This window comes from Lissotriton vulgaris, chromosome 3_1 (genome assembly GCF_964263255.1).
Source record: "Lissotriton vulgaris chromosome 3_1, aLisVul1.2, whole genome shotgun sequence".
Lineage (NCBI taxonomy): Eukaryota > Metazoa > Chordata > Amphibia > Caudata > Salamandridae > Lissotriton > Lissotriton vulgaris.
In genome coordinates, this window is record NC_141689.1 from 953,785,661 (window position 1) to 953,802,623 (window position 16,963).

Below are 16,963 nucleotides of genomic sequence, written 5' to 3' on the forward strand. Positions count from 1 at the left end.
TGGGCAGGCTTCGCTGCGGAATTTGTTCGCACAGTAGTGGCGTTATTTTCTTTCTCCACCGCCGCTTTGGTGTGGGGATGGGCTTGCCATTCTATTCACTAGATTATGACTATACACAGAGATCCCCTACTACAGAAGGAGTAGTTTCTGTCCTGTAACTCCAGTTCTGTAGTAGGGGTATCTCTGTTATAGTCATAAGCGCCCGCCCTCCTCCCCGGTGGAGATATTTCTTCATGGAAAGAATGCGACAGGTCTAGCGTGTTTCGCCTTCAAAAAGAACTGAAAGTAGAGGGACCTGCTATGCATTCTGGGATACTGGGAGAAAGTTCTAGAAAGCTCTCTTAAAGGCACAGTATCCTATTTAAGCCACAAAATGGCAGCCTATGGGGCTTGTCTGTCCATGCCTTCCTCTCTATCATTCCAGAGTCTTTTACTGGTGGAGGCAATTTTCTCTATGGTAGAAACTGGGCTGACTGTATTATGTGTGGTGTTAATTGGTGGAATTTCTAGTTGAAGTACTGAACAGTGTAGCCTGTGGATATAGGCTGCATTATTTGTCTTTAAATTCTCTCAAGTGTCTTTGCAGTTTCTGCATGATTTGACAATTTAAGAGATTATTTTTGATTGCCGGGGTCCACGCACATGGGCGGGACTATTCACTAGATTATGACTATAACAGAGATACCCCTACTACAGAATTGGAGTTACAGGACAGAAACTACTCCTTTTTGTTAGAGGCTCTTTAAGATTAAATGATTGCCCAGATTCACAGGATGTTGAGCCGATGCGAAGCCTTGAACTTGGTTCCCCAGCTCCCGAGACGGCAGCTCTGGCATTACGCAACTTCCTCTGGTGCCTGTTTCTTCTCCACCCCCTTGACAAAAGTGATGTCTTTATTATTCACGAAATAGTTCTCATTTGGAGGGATGCAATTGTTTGCAGTCTGTCTTTATTTAAAGGAGTAAACACCTCCCCCACTCAACAAATCCTACCTGTCTAGCTGCCGCAGCCAGTTTTGCGTGTTATTAGTAAAGAAAAATATTTGCCTCATATCACACATTTTGCTTTAGCTCGAAAGCTGTGATTAATCAAAGTTTTTAAAAAAAATATTTTTATTGGCATATAGAATAAACATAAACACAGTTGATAAGTCACAGTTAATTTTCCACACTTCCAAGCACCCCCCGCCCTCCCACCCACTATCCACAGCTACAGCATCACGAACAGCAGTTCAATAATATCCAACTGCCACCCACCAAACATAATATCACCACATGCCATCATCCTCCAAGGGGACTTCATGGGACCCAGGCTCATGGGCCACCGCCTAGTAATGAGAGGCAGCGTGCCAATCAGCTGGGTTCTTAACGTGTCAATCCGACCCCAAGCCCTCATTGAAACCTTGATACTTCCTCCATTTCCCCCATACTCTGTGGAACTTTCGGTCATTAATCCAAGTTTTTTGGTTTCACTTTCTGCCTCCTGAGCCATCTGCTTTATTAGCTTGCTTTCTGTTTGGATGTTTTCAAACTTGCTGATTGTAAACATCGAATAGCTCATGCATATCCACAAACACTCCACTGCAGAAAAAACATAACTAAAAAGAATTGCCATTTACATCGCCAATAGCTCTAACTTTAGCAAATGCAAGACCTATTGCATTGCAAATGCTTGTTTAATTATTTTGTTGTGAAAAGCAGATGCTGAACAGCTTAAGGACCAGCTCAGTTAAGCTTAACACTGGATTTATTTTACACTAGCCCCAGCAATATTTCCATTTACAGTGCTTTGGTTCTCTCTTATGTACACACATGCTGATAATTTTTTTTAATTAGTACAGCTGCTACATTACAACTACATTGGAAAGTTAGTTTCAAATGTAGGGACACATACTCGTTTGCTTTCAGAAAAGATGGAAAAACATTGGTGTTTTTTAGGCTGGGTTAATACTGTGTCCTTCTTTTGTATTATAACAGTAGGGGTGTGTAAACATATAAAATGAAGACTTTTAATTACCAAAAAATGCAAAATATATAATTTGGAATTACTCCGATTAGCAAATTTGCACATAACAGTTTTTAAACTTTCACTTAGGCATTAGCATTATGTTTATATTGTTTGCACTTCTCAATAGTTTAAGATTCGAATAAGTTTTACACCACTACACGTTATGTATTATCAGTAAATAAAAATAGTTTAGAAACCACACAGTTATATTTGAACTTTTTGGGAAAGTAGTATTTCCAGATTTTCAGAAGAGCCCTACATTTTTCAAGTTGTGATCAAAGTATTCATGTTATGGCACAGGGGTAAAGACGCACATAAAAGGAACATTGCTCCTGTGACGTTTTTCCAGCTGCATGGCAAGACTGAGCACGCAATATTGGCCATCACTATATAATAATTCTTGCCAATGCGTATTATCCAACAAACAGTGTTCACTACAACCAACACCACATATTTCTTATACACATGTTCCACAACACTCCATACCACAAAATTCCACTACACATAACTTCAATCACCACGTTCTCACTATCTGCAAAAAACATTACCAGGCAACTTAATTCAATTTTACGCAATTACATTCCACACAACATGCATTAAACACATTCTTTTAATGCACAGCAATTATTCCCACTAAACACCACATAAATCCACAACACTGCGTACATACACAAACCACACCACAGAATTCCAACACATACTATAAAATAAAATAATATATAATTCAATAAAACTACATAACACACAATGCCACATACACTTAATTCAACTTCACTAAATACCACATAAATACTATCCACATCATTCCACTCATTACCATGCCACATAATTCAACTACAAAAAAATCCTTTCACTACACAATACCACACCACAGAATAAAAGACAACACATCCACCTTCGTTATACTAAACATCATACCACTTAACATAACTTCAAAAACATTTAAATTCAAATATATACAGCGTACATACTGCATAAATCAAATCGATCCCACATACAACACTCCACACAAATACACACCACACCATACCATAACATATAATTACACTCAATATACTTCCACTAACTGCTACACATTTGCACACCACACAATTTAATTCAAAATAATTTCATTCTACCCTGCATACATTTCATAACACATACTTTCACAACACACTTTTCAATTAAACACAACATACTTCAACTACACCACAAGCAACTCAACATGAAAAAGCTGATTTTCAACGCCACAAACTCTAAATTTCACAAATGCGAGACAGATTGCTTTCCAAATGCTCGTTTTATAATAAAGGGAAGACTTTTTTAATGAAACGCTCGCATTTAGAGGTCACTTTTTCTTCCAATGTCCATAGCGGTTGATCTTCCAAAAGCAAGCTAACATTTTAGAAGCTCCTCTTCCTGAAGAATTGCTAACATCAGCCAACAACCGATTGATAATTAAATTAATAATTTTTCTAGACTCTAGAACTTGCCAGAAATCCTGCAATGATGCAAGAGATGATGAGAAACCAAGACCGAGCCCTCAGCAATCTTGAAAGCATTCCCGGAGGCTACAACGCTTTACGTCGAATGTATACGGACATCCAGGAACCCATGCTGAATGCAGCACAAGAACAGGTGATAACAGACACCATATTGCCACTCTCATTCTAGTTTACTCTCATGTACACAACCTGTTTAAACAAAATGCTGATTTTAAATTAATTTTGAAAAAGAGTCTTTTTTAGCACAGGGATTTATTTGATCCATACATACTATTTAAAAATACCATCAGGTGTAGGATCTTTAACCACTTAAAAAAAGCATTTCAGGCTTCATCTGTATTGATTAATACCCTTTCTGAACGGACATAATGTCCTTTACTTAAAGCTGCAATGTTAGCTTCCGTTTTCCTGTGTGATTGATTGAGCTTTTTAAATAAGCTCCCTCCCACCTATGTCAGGGGTAAACAGCAGCAGGCTCTCGTGCACTTAATTTGGAAGGGCAGATTAAGAAAAACAATTGTAAAATGTGTAAATCCCCGTAATTTGGAATATGTATTTTTAAAATCCAGCGCTGTTTTATATTGTATTGCCACATTTGAATTGCACTTCATACTCGGACAAGCACACACAATGTTACAATGTGTTTGTTGAGGTGTGTGTGAGAGGTTCAGAGACATGTTCCAAACCTGATGCAGTGAATGTTTCAGTGCAGAGAGAATGAGGATGGATGCTCCTGCCTGCATATCTTACTTCTGTGGCTCATATTCCGGCTATTGCCATAGTGTTGGAAAGACCCATGCTAATGTTTTCCTGAGTAAATGTAAATGTAAATTGAGTCAGATATGATTGCCAAGTCTCCTTATTTGAGTCAGCATTGAGTTCCTAAGTTTGGTAGACTGGATCTATTCAGGCCTTTGAATGAGGGCACAGAAAGTGAAGGGGCAAGCCTAGTTTGACAATAGTTATGGAGCATCCTGTACCATGTAAATATGCTCTTTATTTTCAATAAAAAATTGCTGAAATAAAAAAAAAAAAAACATGGTGCAGTTCTTTGGATTGTTAAGTGATTAATGCACAGTCCTTTAAATGCAATTCAGATCAGGGAAATGAGAGCCAGCATATCATTGGTAATTATTGGAATGTTGTGCAGCTGTCTGGTGGTTTTGCAGCGTGAATCTTTCTGGATTCCCTATGCTGTGCATTATTCCGCGGTCTAGTGGTTGGGTCTGGAACCGTAGTCTTTTCTTTGTTTTTTTTGTTTTTTTTTTCGGAGCCCAGGTGGGCGTCGACGTCCCACCTTTTGGTGTCCGTCCTGCGACGCCGGCATGCTTCCTGCGGAAGCTCCCACCCTTGGGCGCCATCTTCAGATTCTTTTTTCCGCCGTTGGGTCTGGATCGTTCCCAAGAGGGCTCCAGAGATTTGGAGAAAAGAAGAAGCAAGACTCGAGTTTGGAGAGAAAAATCGTTGGAGAAGACGAAGGAAGACTACACCATCGAAAGGACGACGAAGAAGGGGACATTTTTTGAGATTCCTCGACGTCCAGAGGAGAATGCGCAATCAGGGGACACCCTGAACGCAGGACCTGGACACCACACCATTCAAATTCTGCCGAAACTGCCATCATAAGTACGCGCAGAAGGACCAACACCCAGTCTGTAACCTCTGCCTGCCGGTCGACCACGAAAGCAGAGATTGCAACGCCTCCTCCGCATTCACCCCGAAGACCCTTCGAGTGAGAGAGAGGCAAAGGATCGCAAACTACACCATGCAGGGCAAGAGCCAACCTCCGTCCCTTCGAGACCTGGGACTCTCGACCGACGAGGAGGATTACGTCGCCGAAGACATCGGCTACACGGTCGTAGAGACCGATAATAAGAAGACTACTGATAAAAGGCCCGAGAGACTCTCGACAGTCCACACGAGACTCTCGAAAAATCGAGGCCAAGCCCCCGAAAGTGCTGACGCCGAGAACTTCGGCGTCCGCAGCAGCATCCAGGCCCAGCGGATCCTCTCAGAAGGATTCCCTGGCGCCGAAGAAGGGCGACCAACCAAAGTCGTTGAAAAGCCTCCAAGAAAAGGAGCGCCGGACTACGAAAACATCTTCGAAGTCGACGGCGAAAGACGCAAGACCAGCCTCGACGCCGAAAACAGCGTCACCAACGAAAACAATCTAGAGGCCGAAACCCATCTCGGTGCCAGCTACCGCGCCAAAGAGACCGGCACAACAACTCGACGCCGAACAGGCGGCGGAGATGGAAAAAAAGAAGAGGAGACTCGAAGCAGGGATGGAGAACATCCTGCAGCGAAAGAAAGATTTTGAAGAGAAAATGAAATCTTACACAATTCCCTCGAGGCCAAAGTCACCTGAAGTACATGTGGTCAAGGATGAAGAAGAAGATTTCGAAGTAGAACAAGCGTCGGAGACCTTGAAAGATCTGGCATTTCAGGAAGATGATAATGCCTATTACGAGGAGGGAGAGAGAGGACGAACAGACAGTGTACCAAGAATCAACATACTCGGATACACAGGAGGCCGAGTGGCAGGACGTCGACGCCGAAAGTCCAGAAGAGGGAGTGGGCGCATATCCAGCAAGGCCCTCGCCACCGGACGACATTGGGCTCTATAATGAATGCATCAAGAACGCTGCAACAGCGTTCAGGGTCAAGCTCGGAGAGGAGGTGCCGAAAGGGGATTTCCTAGTAGAGACACTACGTCCAATGCACACTAGAAGCCAGTACCTGCCAATGCTTGAAAGCATCAAAGGGCAAGGAAGAGAGGCATTCAAGGAGCCGGCTACTTGTAAACCCGTCACGCCAAGGACGGAGAAAAAATACAAGCACTCCTCAAAGGACCCAGCCTACATACAGGGCACGGTCGCTGCTGACTCTATCATCACGGCAACAGCAAGAAGAAGGGCCAATGTGCCAACTACTTCGGGTCCACCCCCTGATAAAGAGAGCAGAAGGATGGACCTAACAGGAAGGAAGATCGAAAGGAATGCCGCTATGCACTGGCGCATGGCTAATTCCAATGCACTTCTCAACAGACACCATTACCAGATCATGGAGGAACTGGCCCAGTTGGTGAAACACCTACCTCAGGAGCACCAGCAAAGGGCTTCGCACCTGGTAGAAGAAGGCAAGAACTTGGCAAACTCTTGCCTAAAAACAGCACTGGACGGGGCAGACACGACCAGCAGGCTTATGATGCTGGGCATCATAGAAAGAAGACAAGCCTGGCTCAGAATATCAGGCTTTAAACCGGAGGTGCAACACAACATCCTGAACACTCCGTTCAACGGTGAGACACTGTTCGGTGCAATAGTGGACGACAAGCTCTCACAGCTCAAAAAGGATAATGACACCGCAAGATTCATGGGGGCCTTGCAATTCAGGGGAGCGAGATGAGGGACCCCGTCAAGGAGACCACACGGGAGAGGTGGGAACCAGCCGGGAACGTCGCATCAGTCCATCCAACATTCCCACCAAAGCGACACCCATACACAACATAGCCATCAAAAACAGCAATGGCAATACCAACATAGGGGCTAGTCCTTTCGCGGGAGAGCGGGCGGACGTGTAAACACCAGGAGGGGTGGACAGCAAACCACCTCCAAGTGACTCTGCCTCATTGACAGTGCACACCCTACAAGAAACTCCAAGGGTGGAGCACAAAAGCAAAAAACCGGAGTCTCGCGCACCAAAACACCACGAGCACATAACACCAGTGGGAGGAAGATTAAAACTCTTCCTCCAGGAGTGGAGAAACATTACAACGGACAAATGGATCATCAACACCATACAGTACGGGTGCTGCATAGAGTTAGAAAAAACACCACCAAGCAGAAGACCAAAGAAAAGAGCACTAGCAAAAATGGAACTAGAGCTTCTTCAGAAGGAAGCAGAGGAACTGCTACGAAAGGAGGCTATCGAGCCAGTACCTCCCATGGAAAGGAACAAGGGGGTGTACTCTACGTCCTTCCTAGTACCCAAAGTAGACGAAACAATGAGGCCCATCCTGGACCTAAGGTTCCTCAACAAATTCATAAAGACACAGAAATTCAAAATGACATCCCTGCAAGAAGTACTCCCACAGATTCAAACAGGGGACTTCATGGTCACCATAGACTTAAAGGATGCCTACCTACACATCCCAATGAACAGACGGCACAAGCGTCTGCTACGATTTACAATCCACTCAGACCACTACCAATTCACAGCATTGGCCTTCAGACTAAAATCAGCACCAAGGGTGTTCACTAAGTGTCTGGCAGCAGTCGCAGCCCACTTAAGGAGGCAGGGGATACACGTATACCCTTACCTAGACGATTGGCTCATAAAGGCAAAGTTATACAATACGTGCAAACGGCACGCTCAGAGAGTGACAGACACACTAATCGCCCTAGGTTTCTCCATTCACTGGAAGAAATCATCCATAAACCCACAACAGGTCAAAATATTTCTGGCGGCACAAATTGACACCATTCAGGGAAAGGTGTTTCCCAGCGAGAAGAGAACGACGGCACTGTTGGAGGCGCGCCTCTACCAGAAGGAGCAAGCTCTGACAGTGAGGGCGGTGAGCAAGATGATGGGCATAATGGCCTCATGCATCCACATAATACCAAATGTCCGACTACACATGAGACCACTCCAGGAGTGGCTGCAGGACCAATGGTCACAAGCGACGGGGTGTTGGGAGGACCTAGTGGTTGTAACGCATGCAGTGCAAGAGGAGATATCATGGTGGAACAAAGAAAACATAACAAAAGGAAAACTTCTAACACCACCAACACCAACAGTGACCATCACCACGGACGCATCCCAAAAGGGATGGGGAGCACACATGGAAAAACTACGCATGAGGGGCTTGTGGACACAAGCAGATTCTGTAAAACACATCAATTATCTAGAACTAAAGACCGTTCTCCTAGCTATGAAAGCCTTCCAGACGAAATTGTACAATCAAACACTGCTGATCCAGACGGACAACACAACAGCGATGTTCTACATAAACAAACAGGGAGGAACACAATCTGCACCGCTGTCGGAGCTAGCGCAACAAATATGGAAATGGGTGAAACCATTGAAAATAGATCTACTGGCGATACATCTGCCAGGAAAAGAAAACGTGGAAGCAGACTGGCTCAGCAGACAGACATCGGCCTCGCACGAATGGGAGCTGAATGCATAAGAAACAAAGAGACTGTTCGACAGATGGGAAACTCCGTCAATAGACCTGTTTGCAACACACCAGAACGCGAAATGCCAACACTTCGCATCGAGGCAACCAGAGGAGGGGTCCCTTGGGAATGCCCTATGGATAAGCTGGTCAAAGACATTTGCCTACGCTTTTCCGCCGATTCCCCTGATACACAAGGTACTCAGCAAGTGCAGGACAAGCAACATGACCCTCATACTGGTCGCACCCCAGTGGGCCAGACAAACATGGTACTCTCAGATTATGGAAATGACACAGAGTGCACCTCACAAATTTGGGAGGAGGAAAGACCTACTCTCAATGCAAAACGGAGAGGTGTTGCATCCAGAGCCAGAAAGTCTCAGCCTAGCAGCCTGGCTCCTGAAGACATAGAGTTCGCACACCTAAGGCTACCTGAGAGCACCCTGAGGGTACTTCGAGAGGCAAGAAGACCAAGCACACGTAAGTGCTACGTGGCCAAATGGAAGAGGTTCACATTATGGTGCAAAAAGGAGGGTCTGCACAACAAGATGACAAGAGACTCTACAGTCCTTAAGTACCTCACACACCTGCTCGAGACTAACCTGAGCTCAGGGTACACCTAGCAGCCATTGTCGCCTACACTAGAGGGGAAACAGGCAAAAGCTTCTTTACTTCTATAATTGTAAAAAGATTCTTGGAAGGTGCAAAAAGAATAGCACCACCTAAAAGGTTACCACCATCGGCATGGATCCTCAATATAGTACTGACAGAACTCATGAAAGCACCTTTTGAACCGATGCATAAAGCCTCACTACAGATGCTAATGTTAAAAACAGCTTTCCTAGTGGCAATCACCTCGCTATGCAGAGTAAGCGAGCTGCAGGCGTTAACACTACAGGAACCCTACATACAAATTCACGACGACAGGGTGGTGATGAGAACGGACCCACACTTTATGCCAAAGGTGGTGTCCAAGTTCCACATCAACCAGACGATTCAAATACCGAGTTTCTTTCAGAAACCAACAACAAAAGCAGAAAGGGCACTGCACACTCTGGATGCGAGACGTGCAGTCATGCATTACATAGAAAGAACTAAAGATCACAGGAAAACAAAACAGTTTTTTGTCTCCTTTGCTGAAAGTTTCATGGGATACGCTGTAACTAAAGGAACAATTGCACGATGGATCGCGCAAACTATACAATTCTGACGCAAACAAGCTGGAACTAGTAGAGGGGCCAAGGGCCCATTCAACAAGAAAGAAGGGAGCTACAATAGCCTTCTTGGCAAACACTCCCATTCAGGACATATGCCTGGCGGCAACATGGGCTTCTGTGCCCACGTTCACAAAACACTACTGTGTAGACATACAAATGAACAAGGAAGCACAAGTGGGACAGAAAGTGCTTCAGCACATATTCAAGAACACAAGCTCATCTTCCACCCAGCCGCCACAATAACAACAAACCGCTACGAAGTCTATGCACAGCATAGTGAATCCAGAAAGATTCACGCTGCAAAACGAATCGTTTCTTACCTGTCGGTGTAGTTTTGCAGCTTGAAGATCTTTCTGGATTCACTAGCGAACCCACCCACCTCCGCCAGAAACATGAGGCTGGAGAAAAGAGGCGGTAATCAAAAAAAAAAAAAGTCATAGAACTTCAAGGAAAACAGCGCTAAAAGAGAAAAGATAAAGAACATTGCCATACAATTTGGAAACAGAACACAAGCGGGAAAGAAAAAAGAATCCGAAGATGGCGCCCAAGGGGGGGAGCTTACGCAGGAAGCATGCCGACGTCACAGGACGGACACCAAAAGGTGGGACGTCGACGCCCACCTGGGCTACGAAAAAAAAAAAAAAACAAAGAAAAGACTACGATTCCGGACCCAACCACTAGACCGCGGAATAATGCACAGCATAGTGAATCCAGAAAGATCTTCAAGCTGCAAAACTACACCGACAGGTAAGAAACTATTCGTTACATTTCATTTTGTATTTCTTGTAAATTCCCAAGATATATTTGATTAATGTGGTGAAGATGGGAAGAGTATTAGAACAATAGTGCATAGGACCTTATGTGGGAACCCAGGCTATAGGAACATTTGATGGAGGCATATGGAAGCACCATTTGGGTTAATCGATTAACTTGTGGTGTAAGCGACACATTGGAGTACATAATCATTCTTAGGTTCCTAACTTGGTGCGAGTATAATGTTGGAGGTCTTGAGGTCAAAAGGTTGATGGATACCAAGTCATCCAGTTGCCACTTCACTTGCATGACTGTTTTTTGAAGTGTTGAGCTTTAGGTGGTTAAGCAAGACATCCAGTGATAAACTGCTTGTAGGTATTTCTTCATTTACTCAAGTATTAAAACTTTCATAGATTCCCATACTTGTATCATTCCCCGTCGTCGGAATGGGAGCCTCGGTAAATAATATATATACATAGGTAGATAAACCATAAGAGGTACAAAAGAGGAAAAAATAGGCCTAGGCCTCATTCTATTTTGCAGCTTATAGGCCTCCTTTTGTAAAAAGACCCAAATAGAGCACCAACCAATCAGATCAGCCTCACCCTCTGTAACCTTCCTGAGAGAGCTCAGAGCATCAGATTTTCTACCGCATGTTGGTGATAGGGAGTCTCCTTAGAGCTCTGCTCTAGTTCTCTTCTTGAGGTACTTTTTCTTCTAATCTTGACAGGACTTGTTTGTGGAATCTTTTAAATGGCTGGCAAGGAAAAGAAAAGCCTTTTCAGGCCTTGTGCGACTTGTTCTAAAAAACGACTTTTTGCTAAAGATAAGCACAAAAACTGTATATATTGCTTATACTCAGACCATAAAGTGGCGGATTATAAGATCTGCAGGACCTTTTCTACGAAGATCCTGCGTGACCGTCTGTTAACTTGGTTGCAGAAGATGAAGATGAGAGATGGTGTTATTTCGAGTGATGATGATGATGCTTCATCTACTTCCTCATGACAGTCACAGAAGAGGGGTAGGTCATCTGTGTCAGTTTCTTCTGAACCCTCCTCTAAGGCTGTGCATGGGACCTCTGACAGGTCTGGCAAGCCTGGGCCCGGCGAATCTCCTCACGCAAGTGAAAAGGAGAGGGAGGGGCCGGTACCTCGGGTACCAAAGACAAAGAAAGGGGGTGATGGCTCGGCCGCGCCACCCCAAGTCTCCAAGCCTTTCAAGAAACCAGCTGTTGTAGGTTCTTCAGTTGGCAAGGCTAAGGTGTCCAAGACATTGTCGACGACGGCTTCCACATCGTCGTCGAGTTTACCGTCGCCGACTTCAGCTCCTTTACTGTTGACGAAGAATTTTCCGTCGACCAAGGTAGTATCGTCGACGACGAGGATGACACTGTCAACGAAGACATCGTCGACGAGGACAGCGTCGACGACGACCACGACGACAACGACAACCCCGTCGACGACTGCCTCGTCGACGACAACAATGGTGTCAACGGCGGCAATTCTACCGTCGACAATCTTGACGACGGCACAGTCGACGACGGATTCGTCGACGTTTGTGGAGGTACAGATCTCCAGGAAAAGGCGAATTACCCCGGATATGACTTCGCCGAGGAAGGTAACTCCATTGCTTCCGGCCTTATTGTTGGACGAGGAAGAGTACTCTGAGGAGGACGATGGTGTCTTTGGATATGCTTATAGTCCATCCCAACGGCGAGTCAAATACCATGACGCTGAGTCAGACAATGAATATTATTATGGTCAGGAACAGCAACAACAACAAAACCGTGTTCCATACCAGGAAGCCCCGGATCAGCGGGGCATGGTCTCCATGCCGGTGGTCACTTTGCTGGAGGACTTACGATCCATGCTGGATGAGTATCGACGCAGAGAGGCATCGCGCCCAGTTGAAGGACAGACGCAGGAGCGACCAAAGTTATCTGCTACTCCGTCTTTGCCACTCCCGCAAGTGCAGGAGGCTGTAGAGGTTCCCCAGCGGATGGATCCTACGCGTGTTAACTCTTCAGATGATGACCAATTAGACACTCAGGCTCCAGATCCTGATGTTGAATGGGACGAATACATAATTCCGGACCCGGCATCCCCAGTACCGGATCTGATAGACTCGCCTCCGGCAGATGTGGGAGGTTTTCACAACCTAATGGAGAGGGCCACGGCGCGTTTTAAGCTCGCCATGCCTTTTACTTCGACGGATTGTTTTCTTTACGATTTCAAAGAGCCCTATCGCAAGGCCGTTCGATCCATTCCCATTGTGGAGTACATATGGGAAGAGGGAAAGAAGGTGATGCAGGCGCCGGCTACAGTTATTCCTGTTCTCCCGCATTTGGAGAAGAAGTATAATGCGCCGGATGACAGTCCAGCTTGCTTTATTAGCCAACCAAGACCGGATTCGGTGATATCACAAGCAGCTCAACGGAAGTCACGCAATCCGTCGGCTCCTCTAACATCTCCACCTGACAGGGACTGAAGACGGTTAGATAACGCTGGGAAGCGTTTCTCATCTATAGCTTGTTTGCTGGTCAGGGCTTCCAATGCCCTAGCAATCTTGGGTCGTTACGACCATCAGATGTGGAGCGACGTTTCTGCCTACCTGGACCAACTCCCTAACAATCCCAAAGCTGAGGCCCAGAAGATCCTGGAGGAGGGAAAACGCTCCTCATCGGAGATAATAGACTGCGCGATGGACATCGCTACCACCGCATTCCGCGCTCTAGGTGGAGCAGCGGTCCTCAGAAGACAGGGTTAGTTGTGAGCGACTTGGTTTCGTCCTGAGGTCCAGAACAGGATCCTGGACTTACCCTTTGATGGAGACATGCTGTTCGGGAAGCATGTTGATGACACTCTACAGGGAATAAAGAAGGACACAGAGACGGCTAGGCCCCTGGGCACCCTGCAGTATAGAAGGTCACCTTTCCGTGAAGCAAGGGGAAGAGGCTTTACAGCGACCAGAGGGGGTTACCAACAGCAACGCTACTCTCAGCAGTCGCAGTCGCAATCGTACAGACCGCAGTACTCTAATCAGTATTCTCAGCGGCAATCGCAATCATCATCTTTCTCTCGCCAAGCCTCACGTGGGTGACAAGGGCGTCAAGGCAGGGATGCTTCCAAGCGTCAATAGCCGCCTCCTGACTGCCGACTGTTCCTCCGCCCCATGTGTCACCAGTGGGCGGCAGGATCTCTCAACATCTGAACTGGGAACAGATAACATCGGATCAGTGGGTATTGAACATCATCCGTCATGGGCACACATTAGAGTTCCAGGAAATTCCACCTTACAGAGCTCCCCACTCCACCAATACGAGACATTTAAGCCTTCTGCGATTGGAAGTTCAGCAAATGCTTCAGAAAGGGGCGATCCAACGTGTCCCTCTATCTCAAAGAGGTGAAAGCTTCTATTCCAGGTTTTTCCTGATTCGCAAAACGAAGGACAAGTGGCGTCCGATCCAGGACTTAAGGGAGCTCAACACCCATCTCGTGAAGCTTTCATTTCGGATGATTTCACTCCGGGACATCTTGCGCCTCTTAAATCCAGGCGAATTTATTGCAACGCTAGACCTAGAAGATGCCTACTTCCATGTCCTGATCCACCCAGCTCACAGACGTTTCCTTCACTTCACAGTGGGCCAGAGTCACTTCCAATTCATGGGGCTCCCGTTTGGATTAAGGTCCACGCCGCTGATTTTCACGAAGGTGCTGGCCCCGGTGGCAGCTTTTCTGAGAAGGCAGTCGCTAGAAGTCTTCCCGTACTTGGACGACTGGTTGCTGAAGGCCCCAAGTTATCAGGCGGCAACAGGGGCAGTAGAAACATGTTTGCGTCTGGTCGACCAACTAGGCTTCCAGTTCAACAGGGAGAAATCGGTCCTTCGGCCGGCCAATTCAGCAAAATTCCTGGGCGCACTTCTCGACACGCATTCCTGCAAAGCCTTCCTATCGAAAGAGAGGCAAGCAAAACTCATTTCTTCGGCCTGTCTGCTTCGGAGGAAACATTCAGTATCAGTCAGGATGTACAAGTCTCTTCTGGGGTCGATTTCCTCTTCTATTCAATTGATTCCGCCCTGCAAGCTGCGAATACGGCCTTTACAGGAACAACTAGACCTTCAGTGGAGGTTAGTGGACGGTTCGTTCAGCGACAAGGTCACCGTCACCCTACAAATGAAACAGGCGGCTGCCTGGTGGATAAGGGAATCTCACCTCTCGGTGGGTCTCAGCTTCAGGATGCCTTCGGCTCCTCTCATCATTACAACAGATGCCTCCCTTCAGGGTTGGGGAGCGGTCATGCAAGATCTCCAAATCAGTGGGCATTGGACACCAGTGGAACGTCATCTTCATATAAACGTTCTGGAGCTGAGAGCAATTCGTTTGGCTCTGTTGGCTTTCCTTCCAAGGATAACAAACTTCTCCATCCTAGTATGTACGGACAACACCACAGCTATGCACTATGTAAACAAACAGGGAAGCACAAGATTGCCGCAGCTTTCCAAGGAAGCTCAGCTACTGTGGGAATGGGCAATTTCACAGAACATCACGCTCGTGGCAGAACATCTCCCGGGTGTGTGCAACACAAAAGCGGATACACTAAGCCGCCTAAAAGCCATTTCTCATGAATGGGAATTGGACGATTCCGTAGTCGAGGAACTCTTCGCCCGCTAGGGTACTCACGATCTGTTCGCCACTCCAGCAAACAAAAAATGCCGGTTTTATGCAAGCAGGGAACACCATCGGGGATCGCTGGGGAATGCGCTTTTGATGTCTTGGTCCGGCGCATTTGTTTACGCCTTTCCTCCGTTTCCCCTGATCCCTCGGGTCCTCAGGAAGCTCAAGATGGACCTATGCAAGATGATTCTGGTGGCTCCCTCCTTGGCTCGCCAGTTTTGGTTCACAGAACTCCTCCTTCTATCTCAGGACCATCCCATACATCTCCGGTCCAGCCAATCTCTTCTGTCAATGTCCAATGGCCAGCTTCTCCACCCAAACCCGAACTCACTTCAATTGGCAGCATGGCTCCTGAGCACAGAGAGTTCCGAGATCTAGACATTTCTGACGAATGTAGAAACATCTTGGCTCAGGCACAAGCTCCTAGCACGAACAGGACTTATAGAGCAAAGTGGAAATGTTTCTATTTATGGTGTCAGCGAGAATGAATCCACCCTTTTTCGTCAGCTCCGCATCAACTCTTGCCATATATCCTGTCATTGGTACATGCAGGCCTTGCCCACTCTTCCATCAAAGTCCACCTGGCGGCAATCTCCAGATATAGAAGGACAAGGTCGGGTCCTTCTCTTTTGTCGGCAAGAGTCATTAAGCAATTCTTGAAAGGACTGCTTAGAGTGCTTCCGCCAGTCGGGCCTCCACCTCCTGTATGGCATCTAAACGTTATCCTGGCTCAACTAATGAGGCCTCCATTTGAGCCAATCCATAAGACCGACTTAAAATTCTTGTCATGGAAGGTGGCTCTTCTCCTCGCTCCGCAAGGAGGGTGGGGGAACTACAGGCTCTGACCATCAAGGAACCCTTTTTACAGTTCAAAAATAATACCTTGATCCTTCGAATGAACCCCAAGTTTATTCCGAAGGTTCCTACAGACTTTCATCTAAATGAACCGGTGGTTCTAAATTCATTTTTTTCCTCGGCCTTCGACTCCGGCCGTAAGGACACTTCATTCTCTAGACGTCCAGAGATGTTTAAAATTCTATCTTCAACGCACTGCTGGTTTTAGAAAATCACTTCATCTGTTTGTGGCTTTTGAGGCCCCACGAAAGGGGTTTCCTCTATCAAAACAGGGGATTTCCAGATGGATCTCTAGTGCAATCCGCTTCTGCCACCAGGCGGCAGGGAAGCCTCTGGAAGGACAGATTAAAGCACACTCCACAAGGTCTATCTCATCTTCAATGGCGCTGTTTGCAGGAGTATCGATTAAGGACATCTGCAGAGTGGCCACCTGGAGCAGTACCCATTCCTTCACGAAGCACTACTGCCTGGACTCCTCTGCTAAAGGAGGCGCTGCTGTTGGTCAAGCAGTCCTGAGAAATCTCTTCCAGTGAGCGGTGAGCTTTCCTTTCTACCCTCTCTCCTGTTCTTTCACATTTCGTTATTTATACTGTTGTCTAACTGTCTTATGACATTATTTTGAGCTCATGACATATTGTATGATGTGATTTTGGACTTTGTGAACGAAATGTGCTAAGCATACTAACTATTATCTATTCTGATACAAGCTATGGGAATCTATGAAAGTTCCAATACTGGAGTAAGAATCAAGTTACTTACCTGTAACTTTGGTTCTCCAGTATTGGTAACTTT

The 16,963-nt window shown here is 46.1% G+C and overlaps 1 protein-coding gene across 1 annotated transcript in view; it reads left to right on the plus strand.

Moving 5' to 3' along the window:
• UBQLN1 (ubiquilin 1) overlaps positions 1-16,963 on the plus strand; it is a 564,657-nt gene that overhangs the window by 229,628 nt on the left and 318,066 nt on the right. The window contains exon 5 of the mRNA XM_086961317.1: positions 3,466-3,624. Within this exon, the coding sequence (XP_086817443.1) occupies positions 3,466-3,624 (159 nt within the window). The remainder of the gene's footprint in view (positions 1-3,465; positions 3,625-16,963) is intronic.